Source organism: Rhinatrema bivittatum, chromosome 17 (genome assembly GCF_901001135.1).
Source record: "Rhinatrema bivittatum chromosome 17, aRhiBiv1.1, whole genome shotgun sequence".
NCBI lineage: Eukaryota > Metazoa > Chordata > Amphibia > Gymnophiona > Rhinatrematidae > Rhinatrema > Rhinatrema bivittatum.
Genome location: NC_042631.1, coordinates 33,720,181 through 33,735,136, shown reverse-complemented (window position 1 = coordinate 33,735,136; position 14,956 = coordinate 33,720,181). Strand labels below are relative to the sequence as shown.

The following is a 14,956-nucleotide window of genomic DNA, read 5'->3' as shown; positions in this document are numbered from 1 at the left end:
TCCAGAAATGTATCCACATCCTTGGGCAGCAAATTCCACAGCTTAATTGTGCTTGACTGAGGAAAAAAACCCAACCCTGTTTCTTAAATTGTTTTTAAATCTGCCGCTAGTTAGTTTCATGGAGTATTCCCTAGTCCTAGCACTGTCTGAAAGGGTAAATAAAACTTCCCTATCAACCTGCTCCACCCCATTCCTGATTTTATAAACTTCGATCAGATCCCCTCTAAGTCGCTTCTTCTCCAAGCTGAAGAGTCCCAACCTGTTTAGCCTTTCTTCCTAGGGGAGCCGTTCCTTTCCCTTAGTCAGTTTTGTTGCCCCTTCTCTGTACTTGTTCTCATTCTTGTATGTCTTTTACGAGATGGGGGCAACCAGAACTGCACCCAGGGCTCAAGGTGGCCAGCCCCGGTGTCTCGGGAGCAATGCTCTGCGCTCCTTTGTGCAGGGTCCTAGGCTTGCTCCCCAAGCTGGGAGGGAGTAGTGGTGACACCTAGTGGCCAGATTCAGGGCCCATGATTGCAGGCTCCCGGAGGGAGACTGGCTGCAAGGTCCTTTTCTCAGGACCAGACTGGGGAGGGATAAGAAATAGATGCAAAATCCCCAGGTAGTTGCAATTTAGGCTCTGGCAGCCCTGGTTCTGACTGAGCTGGAAGTACAAAGGAGAAGGAGGAAACTGCCAGTCACCTCCCCCAATACTCAGGGTATAACACCAGAGGCATTCCAATCTCTCTTTCTTTCTAAATAATTCCTAACATTGCTGTTCCTGCACACTGAGCTGAAAGATGCTTTTCCTGGGTGGTGCCTCCTAAATTGGACATAGTCAAAAGCTTTTAGGTTGCTGCCTTTCCCGCCCGTATGCAGGTAAAAGGTGCGTGTGCAGGGTCCCAGTGCGCAAACGTCTACCTGCGTAAAAAGTGGGTGGCGCTAGGTCAGGGAGGGAACCTGCGCATGGCGTTTGCACTTTCGCATCACCACATGCACCGTCCAGCACGTCCTTCGCACCCGCCCCCATGCAGGTTCAAAGTACACAGGTACAAAGGTGCCCGTGGCGTGTGTGCCACGGTGTCCCGGGCTGAGCCACCGTGCGCATGCCACCTGCATTTTCAAAGGGAACCTCCGCAGAGAGTTCCTATTTGTAAACGAGCTCGTGGTCCCTTGGGCACAGAGTAACAGTGAGTGAGTCTCCCGGCACCAAGGGCAGCCTCAAAATTACCCTCCTAGTTAGGATTATTTTCCACCTATGGTCCACATTAGATTTCAGCTGGCATTATTTAGATGCCCAGTCCCCCAGCCTCAAAAGGTCCTCCTGCATGAATAATCTGATGTCATCTGCAACTTTTGCTTCCTCGCTCGTTGCTTCCTTCTCCAGATTGTTAATGAATAAGTTAAACATGGCTGGTCCCGGTACAGATGCGTGCTTGCCTCTTTCCAACGGGAAAATTGACCGATTAGTCTGCTCTGGGTTACCCATCCTCAGCTGGACGTTGCCTCCTGTTCCATGACTTTTAACATTCCTGAGGAGTTTCTCATGAGGGACTTTGTCAAGTGCCATCTGAAAATCGACTCTATCCCCCGGCTCACCTTTATCTGCAGGTTTATTTACCCCTTCAAGGACTTCTAATAGATTAATAAGGTAAGACTTTCCTCTGCTAAATCCACGCTGCTGGACCCATCCATTTGACCAGTATCTCTTGCACACCCTTCCCTATTCCAGATGATTGTCCTGACAAGAAAACTGCAAGGTACATCGTTCACCAGTCTTTCCAATGTTTTCATTTTCCCTTTCTCCAAGCAAAAAAGAACACCTGAGAAACGACCCCCTATGTCAACCTGTATCATCCTCAGGGTCACCTTGGGAATTCACGTTTCTGAAGCAGCAGCAGCAAAATGGCTGCCGGAGAGTCCTCGCTGCCATCCCGCCGTCTTCCTCGTTTCCCACATCTTCGCCAAGCCTTTGCTCGGCTGCGTCACCGTATGGCCAGGGAATCTGATCGCCCTTCTAAGGTTAGCAGAGGAAACACCGCAGCCATCGTGCGAGTCCTCGGCCTCTACTGCTCCCACTGCCCATTTCTCATCAGGCTTTCATGAAACTGGCAACCGGCAAATTTAAGACAAATCGTAGGAATTGTTCTTTTTCACTTGGCGCGCAATCAGGCCATGGGATCCATTGCCAGAGGATGTGGTCAAGGCAGCCAACAACACAGTGGGGTTCAAAAGAGGATTGGACAAGTCCATGAACAGATATTAGCCAGGTAGGCTTGGGAAAGCCAGCACTTATCCCTTGGAGGAGAAGTCTATTAACTGCTATTAATCAAGTTGACTTAGGGAGTAGCCACTGCTATTATTTATTTATTTATTTATTTATTTTTAGTTTTTATAAACCGACGCTCCTGTATAATATACACATCGCACCGGTGTACAATGAAACAAAACTGTCGCCTCGGGGGCTTACATTTAACAAATAACATTATAAAAATAACATGGATATTAACATTTAAACCTTTAAAATAATTAAACAGATAAACAGAGAGGAGAATGACAGAAATTAAAGGAACATAATGAACTTAGGGGAACTTATCTGGTTCATAGCAGCTCTCAACTTAGCCAGATAATAGAAAAGTCTTATCCGGCTAACTTACACGGACGTTAAGCTTTGAATCCTGGCCCCAGTGTGCACTTCCAAAAAAAAAAAAAAAAAAAACTATATTTTGGGCGGGGGGGGGGGGGGGGGGGGCGTTGTGGCCATATTTGATTTGAAGAAATGAAAGTCAAATAACCATTTGACGGTTTGGATTACCAATCGTTTTTAAACAAATGCACATCCCTGCTGTTTCTGAGGGCCAATCCCTTGCGCTACCCAACCCTCCTGGTGAAATGAATGAATCCTTGTGCCATCCCACAAGAATCCCGTCCCAGTAGTAAAAGGCTCTGCAACTTGTGCCCTTCCTTTAAGCCATCCCATTATAGAAGTGAAAGGCTCATGTCAACACCCTGAACCAGCCAGTCCGAGAAGTGACAGGGTGCTTCCCCTGAGTCAGCCAACCGTAGAGATGAAAGTCTCTGTATCCTTCCGCAAGGGCCGTAAACAATTAAATCCTAGAGGCGAAAGGACCCCTGCACCTCTGGGCATATCTCAAGCCATCCAGTCTTCTTAACATTTCCCTTCAATCTTTGGAACCTGGCACGGTAACTATTAATCAGGCACGTGGGCGCGCACGTGTGCACGTTCAGCGGTCCGCGGCCATTTTATAACATGCGCGCGTGTATATGCACGTATGTTATAAAATAGCCTGACCGCACGCACATGCGGCAGCAATTTTAAGTGGACGCGAAAGACCGCTTTTACCGCATAAGTGGGGGGATTTTAAAAGACACGCGTGCCGACGCCATTCCCGGTTTTCCCAGTTCGCCCAGGGAAGGGATAGGACTTCCAAATCCCCTAGTTTAATAGCCTCCTTTCTCCCCAACCCTCAAATCCCCGCCAATCTATTAATCTTTACTTCTGTCATAGAGGATGTGTAAGTAGTAAAATAAAGTTACTCAGGCGCGCGCCGATGCATGCAAGTATTTATGCGCTAATTTCATGTTGAAATTCAGGAACACCCAGACCACAGCCACACCACACCCCTTTTTTGCATCAGTAGCATGGGATCTTCTCAGTGTTTGGGTAATTGCCAGGTTCTTATGGCCTGGTTTGGCCTCTGTTGGAAACAGGATGCTCAGCTTGACGGACCTTGGTCTGACCCAGCACAGCACTCTTTTCACTGCCTTCCACCTTCCTCATCTACAAATCAAATAAGGCAGCAGGAGACAACCTCCATAGTCTCCTCTTATGTTGCCCAGAATGCCTGGGGTCCGGCTCGGGAGCTATAAGTACCCCACCCCTGAATGACCCAAGAAGTTGCAGTAAATCCAGGACCTGAATGCACACAGCTCATGCTGGCCTGCCCCCTGGTGCTATGTGATCATTAAGACAGTCAGCGAGTGAGATGAGATTTCAGCTTGCCCACTGCTAATACCATCATTTACTTTTTTTTACTGTTCTTTATGGTATCTGAAGTTCTGCAGAAAGAACAGATCTATAAAAGAATGGAACAAAACCTACACAAAGGAAGAAACAATAGAGCAGGCAGCACCTGGAGGCAGCGCAAGACGCAAGCCCAGGTTTAAACAGAACGCAATATAGGCAACTCCTTAGGGAGCCAAATTTTGAAGGCGTTAAACATCCAAGGCCAAAGTGGCTCCTGCTTCTGCTTGTTTTAGGGCTGCTTCAAAGGGGTGCAGTCATGCTGACCTACCTGAGGGTGCCAAAATCTTAAATGCGGCCCTGCCGAGACACATAATCCAGCAGCAAGACCAGTGAAACTCAGAGAATGTCTGTGCATCCCACGCCCTAAGGGAAGGATCTAGCAGGCTTGCTGGAAAGCTGCGTTACAGCCTGCCTGGCTCTTAGATTGATTTTCATATGGCTATGTGCATCTGGAATGGAGCACAGAGACAGAAGGAGAGATTAGGGGGATTAGCAGGCTGTCTGCCTGTCTGTCAGGGTGTCCTACCTGTCTGTGTCTGCACGGCGTCCTTTTATAGTCAGAGAAAGCGGACGGAGGGAGGGGATAAGAGGGGGGTGCAGGCCTTTGGCTGTGCCCAGTGCATTAGTCTCAGAGAGGATCCTATTGAGATGCAGAGGAGAGAAGAAGCTTGGGGTACCTATAGATGAGGCTGATGCTGAAATATAAGCTGACAAAGATGAAGAATTCCAGATACAGGAGTTTATAGATGCTTCCTTTCCATCTCAGCAGCAGCTGGGAGAAGGTGCCCAGGCGAGCATTAGCCACACGGTTGGTGTATGTCACAGTCATCACAGCACCTGAAAAAACAAAAAACAACCCACAACTTTCTCACCTGTACAGTACAAAGAGGAAATTAGGATTAAAACAGTGTTTTTTCCAATATGTCAGAAAAAGAATTCGCTTTTTTGGACAACAGCGTAGCCATATTCACTCTCTTTACTATATTAGCTTTTAAGAGGCAACGTTTAAAATGCATAGAGATTGCGAAGCATAAGAAGTGCCAGGTTGGCTCAGGCCAGTAGCCCATGGAGCCCAGCATGCTGTCTCCGAAGGTGGCCGCTTGGAAGTATCTGGGAGTATTATTCACTCCCAGAAGTAAGCAGTCCAGACTTCCGAGTCTATCTGGCTAATAATTGTTTATGGTCCTGCCGAAACTTGTGCAATCCGTTTTTAAACTCAGCTGTGCGCCTTGACCACATTCTTTGGCTTAGTTCACGGACTGAGAAAATACTTTCTCCCGTCTGTTTCAGATCTGCTGCCTGCTAAGTTTCATGGAGGATCCCCCAGCCCTAGCACTATTTAACCGAGTGAATTGCCGTTCCCTGTTTACTTGCTCGACCCCGTTCGTGATTTTATAAACCTCTATCACATATGCCCTCAGTTGCCTCTTCCCCAAGCTGAAGATCCCTCGCCTGCTTAGCCTTTCCTCATAGCAGAGCCAGTCCGTCCTTCTCTGTGTCACTTCAAGTTCTCCTTTATCTTCTCTCGAGATGGGGCAACCAGAGCTACAAGCTCACGATTTCTAGAAACACATTTACTGCAGAACCAGAGAGACTCTCACAAGCCGGTACTGTAATCTGTACTGTACATAATGATCTGATCTGGCCCCTGAAGGTCATAAAGAGCTCTGTCTTTTAGAGGATTCACGATGAATATCTGCAGCATGTAGTTGCATAAAACGGTTAAGATTGCAATGGGAGTAAGGAGGATTTGTCCATTTCGTTATCTGTTTCTAGCCTTCAATGATGTGATCCTCACATGGTCCTTCTCCCAAATCCATTTTTTTCCTCTTCTAGAAGCTTCCACCCCAAAATGGTCCAAGGTTCGTGCCTCACTCAAGTGCTGACCTCGGACCCAGCCTTTTTGCTTGTGACACATTAAGTAACCCTCTGCAAAAGCAATAACTGTAAATCTTGTAATCAAAGTCAGGGAGAAATAATAAGAGTTGTGAGTGCTGTGACTTCCTGCTCTTAGATTCCGGGTTCAGAGGACCTCTTGCCACAGCGAGGAAATGCCTGAAGCTCAAGATGTGTTCTTTCTGCATGTGATGTCATACAATAACCACTGAAACCCTCAGCTCGGTGTGCGGTGACAATGAAAAAAAACAAACAGAATGCTAGGAATTATTTGGAAAGGACCGGAGAATAAAAGAGAGAATGTTATAGCGCCTCTGGATAGATCTATGGTACAACGGCGCCTTGAGCATTGCGAGGAATTCTGGCCTTCCCATCTGCAAAAAAAGATGCAGCACAGTTAGAAAAGCTCCAGGGAAGGGCAACACAAATGATGGAGGGGATGGAACGGTTCCACTTTGAAGAAAGGCTAAAGAGGTGAGGGCTCTTCAGCTTGGAGAAGAGAGGATACGAGAGAGGTCTGCGGAATCATGAGGGGTGTGAGATGGTTATTTACCCTTTCAAATACTACCAGGACTCGGAGAAACTCTATAAAACTGACAGCCACCACTTATAATAATCTGGGAGTGAGCCACAAGAAATGGAGCCTGCTCGTTCAGATCCTACAGGATATTTGGGACCCAACTGGCCGCTGTCAGAGGCAAGATGCTGGACCTCTGGTCTGACCCAGCCTGGCGCTTCTTACCATAAGGTGCAGCCGATATCTTAAGCCACAGAATAAGCACTTTCATGTTCTCTTTTTACCATGATTGAATGGGGGGGCGGGGGGGAGTTGTTTGTTTTGTTTGCCAATGATCATAACATCATCGTGTCTCCCATGTTGGTGTTAGCCGCCCCCCCCCCCCCCCCCCCTCAGCTCAAAGACCATCCTCGGCTTGTGAGGAAAAATGAAAACATCCTTTCTTTCTTTCTAAGTGCAATGGTCATCATGATCCCCTTCTGTCCAGGGCTGCATCGACGGTGCACGAGGTCTTCCTGTGTTGCAAAGTTGCGTGCGTGAAGACGAATGTGCAGCTGTGTGCGTGAATTCGTGCCGAGTGCGTGGCGCGAGGCAGTTTTAATTGTGGATTGGGAGGTTTGCTGTTGGGGGAGAGTTGAACCGTAGATTATGGGTTTGCTTGTGGGTGTGAATTTGTGTGTTGGTGTGTGTGGAGCGGGGAGGAGATTTAATAGGATACCCCTTTAGGTACATTTAGCACATTCAGTATTTCCGCCGGTACTTTCGATGGGGGAAATACTGGGGGAGGACGGGAGCAATTTTTAAACAATTTCCTCCCCCTGTGTTTGTGCATGCATGAGACAAGCAATAGCAAGAAACATAATAATGACCTCGTAAACCACAGGGTGTCTCAATCTTTCCATAAGCGGGGTTTACGCTGACCAATGTAAGGTTTGACATGAGGAAAAATATTTGTCACAAATGAGTGTGCTGTAGGCACCGCATTACCGAGCTCAGCCATGCAACCTTTTCCACAGCTGGGGAAAGCAAAATATTAGTTTTACAAGCACATGGTGTGCGACGCAAACAGCCAGACCTGGGCTTCACGTGCCGTAAGTGATGGGAACTGGGAGGTTCAGGGGAAGGAAGGAGGCCCAGGCTCCCATGCCCCCCGTCCTCAGAGCCGGCTTCCACCATCCCTGCTCCTACAGGACCGGCTGGATTCCTTGGCAGAATCGGGGGACTTGGTCGACATAACCACGAATAGCGCTATGTAGCACTCAAACCAGCATGACTGATGGAAGACTGGTGACTGTGTGAGAGCCCAGAAACACTGATAATTACTTCATGAATATATAAGGAGATGGCAGCGTCAATGTTAGATACACTAGGGTCGGAGGAGGAAAGTGAGGAACGAGTCTCGCCCTCGATCCCGGCCCTCTGCCCTTTACCCCTGCCCTCTCATCCCACCCTTCTCGCCCTATATCCCAGGTCATCTACCTCCTATCAGGTCCTCTGCCCCTCGATCTCATGTTCTTTCCCACCCCAATTCTCTTTGTTCTCCGCATTTGTCAGGTCTTCTGCCCTCGATCCCAGGTTCTCTGTTTCTTCCGCTTGCCTCTCTGCCTTCAATTCACCATCCCAGGTCCTTTCCCCTCTACTTCCATTGCCCCTTCCTTGGCCTCACCATCCAACCTGGGTCCTCTTCCTTCTTCTACCCCTATCTGATCCTAGGTCAGAGAACAAGAGGAAGATTCAAGGCAGATTGCCACATAATAACATATTAAAAGCCAAGCAAAGCTAAAATTCTACCAACAAATATCAACAGAAAAAAACCTCCAATAAAACAGAAAATAGTAAAATAAGCACATTAACCCAAATACATAGCAAAAAAAAAAAAGTCCCATAACCTAATCTATGTCAATCTGTAAAACCAACTTCCACTAAACATAATCCGGTGTCAGCTCACAGGGGTCTCCCACGAGCCGCGCTATTCACCCTCCACACATGTGGCAGCACATCGCCCTCCTCGCCGGTATGGCAGGATGCCGCCAGCTCCCTCTAACGTGCATGCGCGCCAACGCTCCCAGAGTTATAGGGCCTGCAGTGGGAAACCCTCCCACGGTTCCCTTAGATGACATCACCGTTTGTTCCTATTTAAGGGCCGTTCAGATGCCTCAGCAACAGGTCCAGCTGCTCCTAGCAGTGCATGTTGCTTCTCAGCGTCCCAGTCCTCCTCCCGCCTGTTCTTGCCCTTGCCTGCCTACCCTGCCTATCCGTCCTCCTTCGGATGGATTCCTGGTTTTGACCTCAGCCTGGACCTTGGATATCCCTGACCGCCATCTGCCTCTGACCATTGCCTGGATCCTGGATACCCTGACCGCCGCCTGCCTACGATCCTAGCTAACTATGGGCCTGCTCTTCTGCCATCCGCAGAGACCCCCACCTAAGTCCTGCCGGCTCCGGCACCGAAAGGCTCAACCCGAGGGGAACATAGGCTGGTATGGGTGAAGGTCCTGACTGGTCTCTATCGCCTGCTGATAGTGAGAAACTGCAGGGCTCCTTTCTGCAGGTAGGGTCAGTCCTGCCTCGGCCTAGGGATCCACAGACACAACAGATAGTAGGGGTGTGCATTCATTTGCAACGTATTGGCAATCCGCAACATATATGCCATATTCGTTGTATTCGTGGGGGTCACGAAACGTATGGCGAACCCCCACGAATACAACTTATCACTAACGAATAAACCCCCCCCTCCTGCCCCCCCCCCCAAGACTTGCCAAAAGTCCTTGGTGGTCCAGCGGGGGTCCTGGAGCGATCTCCTGCACTCGGGCTGTCGGCTGCCGGTATTCAAAATGGCGCCGATAGCCTTTGCCCTTACTATGTCACAGGGGTTACCGGTGCCATTGGTCGGCCCCTGTCACATGTTAGGAGCAATGGATGGCCCGCGCCATCTTGTGCTCCTACCACGTTGCCCTGCAAGATGGAGTGGATAGGAGAAGAAGTCGAGACAGAGCAGAAAGATACAGAAGAAGGTGGCAAAGTAATATCAGAAAAGTTATGAGCTGAGATCCATTCTGAGTAGCATTATGAAGGTGGCCAGAGTAGGTATAAACACTTTTTCAGAAAAAGGGAGCAACCAGATATTGTGTATGTGGGAAGGAGGACTTCAAGCGAGAGAGGCACTAAGTTGAATTTAGATGAAAGAGTGATGAGGGAGAGATGGAAAGAAGTAAGAAGTGGGTGCTAGAAGGCTGTGAAAGCAAAGGCAAAGATCTAAAATTGTGACAAAGAGGAGAGAGGAGAGAGCAGAGCTGATCTTAGGAAGGTGCAGGGCCCAGGGTGGATCAACAGAAGCGAGGCCTTGGAGCACTGAATTTATAGTGTTAAGGACGTGGCTACCATGGCAGAGCAGGGCCCCTCAAAGTGCGGAGCTCAGGGCAGTCGCCACCTCCTAAGGGTGGCCCTTGTGAGAGAAAACTGTGGAAAGAAATCAAGACGCTGTAGGACGTGCACTGAAACCTGCCAGTAAATGTCATTTCCGGGTGAGAAATGTCCCCAAGGAAAGGTGGCCCCATTACATGGTTATGGCATATCTAGTAATTCTGGATAATTAATTATTGAAACATATTTGTTAAATCTGACGGATGGTTTGAAGTACAAGACGCCACTCTATCACCCCTCACTCCCACTGTAATACTTACCGAATAGGTGCCAGCTCCACGGGTGTTGTGGATCCTTGGTCACCCACAATGTCAGATCTGCTTCCTGTCTCAGGCTTCAATCTTCTGGACCTGTGGCAGCTGAGAGGAGAGGTGACAGGAGAAGTAGATCTGATATTGAGGGTGGGTAAGCATGGAGCTGATGCCTATGGCTGAGTGGACACAGTATCACTATCAAACATCCTTTGGCTTTACTCGCCGTGTTCATTGCTCATGTAAAACGTGCCAAAACTGCATTACACATTTCATCACTTCTTTATATGAAAGAGGAAGGGAACTTTAGAAAAGCAGAGACTGAAGAGGCTGTTGATAGTAGAGTGCAAGGAACTGAAAAGGCATTATAAGGATTTAGCTAAAAGATGACCGTTCAAGGCCTACTCAATAGAACGTTCCAGGTGGTACAAAGCTCCACCACAAAACCAGGATTGGCTCAACCTATTGGGATGACATGGATCCAGTTAGTAACCTGTGTAACTGGGACTGACAGCAGCCCAAGTCCCATGGGATTCTAACGGCCCTGTACCAGCCTATTAAAAATAGGGATTGACAGCTTATCTGAGAAGTATTCTTGGGCAGCCACCAAATGTCCAATATCTTCTAGAAGGGCTACTGTCTATTGCTGTTGGAAAAGAGCATTTCAACAGGGCACACCTTTAAATGGAATGAAACTGCATTCAAACCTAAAAAAGTCAACCTATCCTTGGTATCCTGTTCATTGTTACAGCAGAGCTCCTTTTTATCCAAAATGACTGGAGCCAAGCTCGTTCCAGATAATGGATGTTTTTCTGATAAAAGTATTTCAGATAGTGGGAGTTTTTCTGGATATGAAGCCAGCCAGTTTTCAGACATTAGAAGTTTTTCCAGGTAACAGAACATGGGCCAAGCCCACGATATCTTTAGATAATGGGGGTTTTTGAATATTGGGCCTTCACAGAAAAAGATCTTCAGATTAAAGGCCCGCTACTGCATATAAATTAGCACTGCAAGTAAGCTGGTAATGAGCTGCTGATGTATTGACAGAGTTCCTACCAAGCAATCGCTGAAAAATGAAATGCATTGCCAAGTGGTATTCACTTTGTCTCTTAACAGGATAATATGTAGTTTGTCCCTTGAGAGCAAGCTCCTTTATAACAAGCCTGGCTTATAGAAACAGAACAGGATGGCAGGTAAGGACCAGGAGGCAGTTTGCTTCCTTTAGCAATGCCATCGACCGCAGCTGATTGCTGGCTTTCCCTTCAGTTCCTCACAGCTTATCCCATGGCCTCTTCAGTTCTGTGACTGTTTTTTGCCTCCACCAGCTGCACGGGGAGATCATTCTGGGCATCCATCATCCGGACCCTGAGTCCAGAGGCATTCCTTCCCATTTTGATAAAGCAGGCTCTAACAAATGCTCTTTTTTTTTTTAAGAAACGCATCTGCGAGCTTCTCGTCCACCCGCTATAAAGCTGCGGTGATTTTGCAGTGCATTCGGTTGTGAGCCTTCTGCCAACGTGTGATGGATTTCTGAGCAGATCCCACAGGGGGAACGAGGCAGCCCCAATGGAGCCTCCAGGCTCAGCTCTTTCAGTGCCTGACTAGGCTTTACCATACATGGCCAGCCTCGTTGAATCCTGAGAATCCCTTCTCATATAAATATGTACTTTTTGCATCCCTGCTCCATCTCACGGCTTCTAAGCAGTGCAGCCATGATAAGGATGAAGGAGGTTCCAACACCGGGCTCTCTTCTGCTCCTCTGTTCTCTGACAGGAGAGAGCTTTGGTGACTGCCGAATCTTTCCCCTTGCACGCAGTGGGCTTTTCCGGAGGTGGCAAGGCATGGTGGGTGCCCGCTGACTATTGGGCACAGTCTGCAGGTAAGAGGGCTTTCACTGACCGAACATGAAATTAGCACAGATCTCTAATATGTTCTCGCTTGCTTGGTCCTTCATCCAAGAACCTGCCTACAGTATCTATATACTGTGCCAATACATTATTTTAATTTGCATTGTACTTTAATAAAATAAAAAGGTAATTTGGTACTCACAGTAAGAGAGAGGAGAGACACATGATGAGAAAAGGTGTGAAAATATAGGCGAGGGAGAAAAGGATGTCTAGGGAAAGGAGGACAAAGAATGGAGATAGGATGGATGGATAGTTACAGAGAATAAAGAGAAACTGAGATGGATAGAGAAAGGGGAGTGGGAAAAAAGATTCAAGGAGAGACAGAGAACGAATAGAAGCCGAGAAATAATGACGAGATTGAAGCGATAAAAATAATGGGATGCAAAAGGAAGATTGAGAGAATGACAGAGAAAGATGGACACTGTAGACAGAAAGGGAGATGTGACTGGAGTGATAAAGGAGACGCGATCCCTGAGTTATGGTAACGTAGGAGAGATGGAAGAAATGCTGATGAGCATAAGCCATAATAGGGATGTGCATTCGTTTTTTCTGTTACTTTACACCATCTATTTTTTATGCAGGCAAAATCATATTTACATGCATAAAATCGATTTTGTGTGCATGCACGTATGTGCGGAAAAGCACACTTTATGTGCTTAAATAACAAAACAAAACAAATTCAACAACTAAAAAAGAATAACAAAATCAAATCACTAAAATTGTTCCTGTGCACAACCTGAGTGGATAATAAAGGCAGAAGGAGACGGGAAAAAAAAATAGGGATGGTGCAGCTGACCTGCATGAAAGAAAGAAGTGAAACGGTAGCAGAGTGATGGAGATGAAGAGATTGACAGAGCGCATGATAAATGGATTGACACGGACTGAAAAAGTAACGGAGATGAACAGTGTAAGAGCAAGAGCTGGACAGAGGGATCGAACATAAGGCAGAGTAATTGAGATAGAGGAGGATAATGTATTGGATGAGAAGATAGCGTGAAAGAGATGGAGAATCTGAGACAGGTTAAAGCAGTGCAGTTCTTGGGTTATTCCTCTTAGGTAGAAACAAAGGTCAACCATCAGGTTATAGGTGAGACCTTTTTAATGAATTCATGTTAAACTGCTTCAGACAAGCTTTCAAGAAGAATACTCCTTTCCTCAGGTCAGTGCAAAATGAACCAAGCATGATGGTGCCTGAATCTGCAAGGAAACTTGTATTTTCAGGCAATTCCTTGGGAATGACCCATGTTTCAGCTGACAGTATAATAAACAGAGCAATGAACGGATTTATAGAGACTAAAAGGGGGGCAGATGGACAAAGTGATTATAGATGATGGAGGTAGTAAGAGAGCTGAGATAATAAATAATAGTAAAGAGGAAAATGCTGACAGGCAGAGACAGAGAAAGAAGAGTGGAACCAGCAGAGATAAAACTCACATTGTATTTGATAACAAGATCGATAAAAAATATGTAATTGATAACGATTAGAGAACTATGTGACATGCATGATTATTGTTCTTAAATGCGCTTGGGTTAAGAACACTCTAGAAATCTAAAAAAAAAAGTAAAATGATCTCTGCCAGGTAAAGAAGACAGGTAGAGGAGTATAAGCCTCTTATAGTGCAGCTCAGATACTCACGGACGACGCTGGCTGCTAGGAAACGTTGGCCTCGGTACAGCAGCCTCTCACCCCTTTCACACTTCTCTTCTGTAGCCTCGCTCAGTAGTAAGCTCAGTCCTCCTCCTGCCTCCCCGGGCTCTGAAGTTCACAGTTCCTAAGGAGCCTACAAGCCACTCTAGCAGAACTGGTCATTTGATCTCATAATCCTGGCCCCATTACAATGCAGCTCTGTTGTCTTTGCTTCTCTCTGTTATAATCTTCCCAGTAAGCTCCCTGTCTGTTTACTGAAATGGAATGGAAAGGGGGTGGGGAGTCAGCTTCAAACTCCTGGCACAAACTTTGGAGAGTGACTACTAGATAATAATTTGTTTCTTTTAAACCTTTCCTGTTTTACTTTTCACTGTTAGTTAATAAAAGCCACTCAAATTAATGAGCTTTGAATCAATTGTCTACATAATCAGAAGGAAACTAAATTGTCTACCAACATGCATTTCATTTAATGCACACAGCCCAACTCAACAAAAGTCAACACAACGTGTATTGTGTAGAACCAGTCACAGAGAGCCTGTTTAGAGACTTGTATAACAGATGGGAGAGAATGTCCTAATCTGGTGCTTCCTTACAAAACTGTATTAATAACCCGGTGTTTAGCTGGTAGGACGCGTCTATATTTAGGACTCCTTCAGCGGTAAACTAGCATTAAAGAGTTAAGAATGCTCTGATCTGGAGCATCTTCAAAAATGGGGAACTTTATCAAGGACTATCCCTAATTGGCAGAGGTACGTATGCTAGCGGAGTAGATGCCACACCATTTACAAAAGAGAGAGTTTGTATGGAACTAGCAAAACAAAAAAAAACCAGACAAAGCTCTGGGCTCAGATGGGATACAGTTGAGAAAATTAAGGGAGCTCGGAAATTCTGGCAAGCCCACACAATTGTTTTGAGAAAGCTAGAGATGGGTGGATGCCATTCCTCTTTGTAAAAGTGGGAACTCCAGGCCAGTCGGTCTGACCACAGTGGTGAGAAAACTAATGGGGACTCTGCTAAATGGAAGACAGTGAAGTATCTTGAACCATGGAAGTCAACTTTTCAAAATGATCAAAGGGTGCCAAACTCAACAAATTACACCTGTCCTTCTGCATGCATCCCCCCTCTCTCCCCCCAAAAAAGGCCTTGCTTTTACATGTGAAGCAAACATTTCCTTTGTGCAGCACGTCTGCTCTTAAAATAAAGATGTAAACCATTTAAAACACAGTTGTAAAGCAAATTGTGGGCAAAAATGATCAAGTTGAGTTTCATTTACGTTTAATGTGATGG

The 14,956-nt window shown here is 46.6% G+C and overlaps 1 protein-coding gene across 1 annotated transcript in view; it reads right to left on the bottom strand.

The window, feature by feature from the left end:
• Nucleotides 1–13,871, bottom strand: part of BEST1 (bestrophin 1) — a 30,296-nt gene extending 16,425 nt beyond the window's left edge. Inside the window, exons 1-3 of the mRNA XM_029583018.1 lie at nucleotides 13,658–13,871; nucleotides 10,124–10,222; nucleotides 4,705–4,864 (exon numbers count right to left, since the gene is read on the bottom strand). Coding sequence (XP_029438878.1) covers nucleotides 4,705–4,856 — 152 coding nt within the window. The 5' untranslated portion in view covers nucleotides 4,857–4,864; nucleotides 10,124–10,222; nucleotides 13,658–13,871. The remainder of the gene's footprint in view (nucleotides 1–4,704; nucleotides 4,865–10,123; nucleotides 10,223–13,657) is intronic.
• Nucleotides 13,872–14,956: the final 1,085 nt, after the last annotated feature.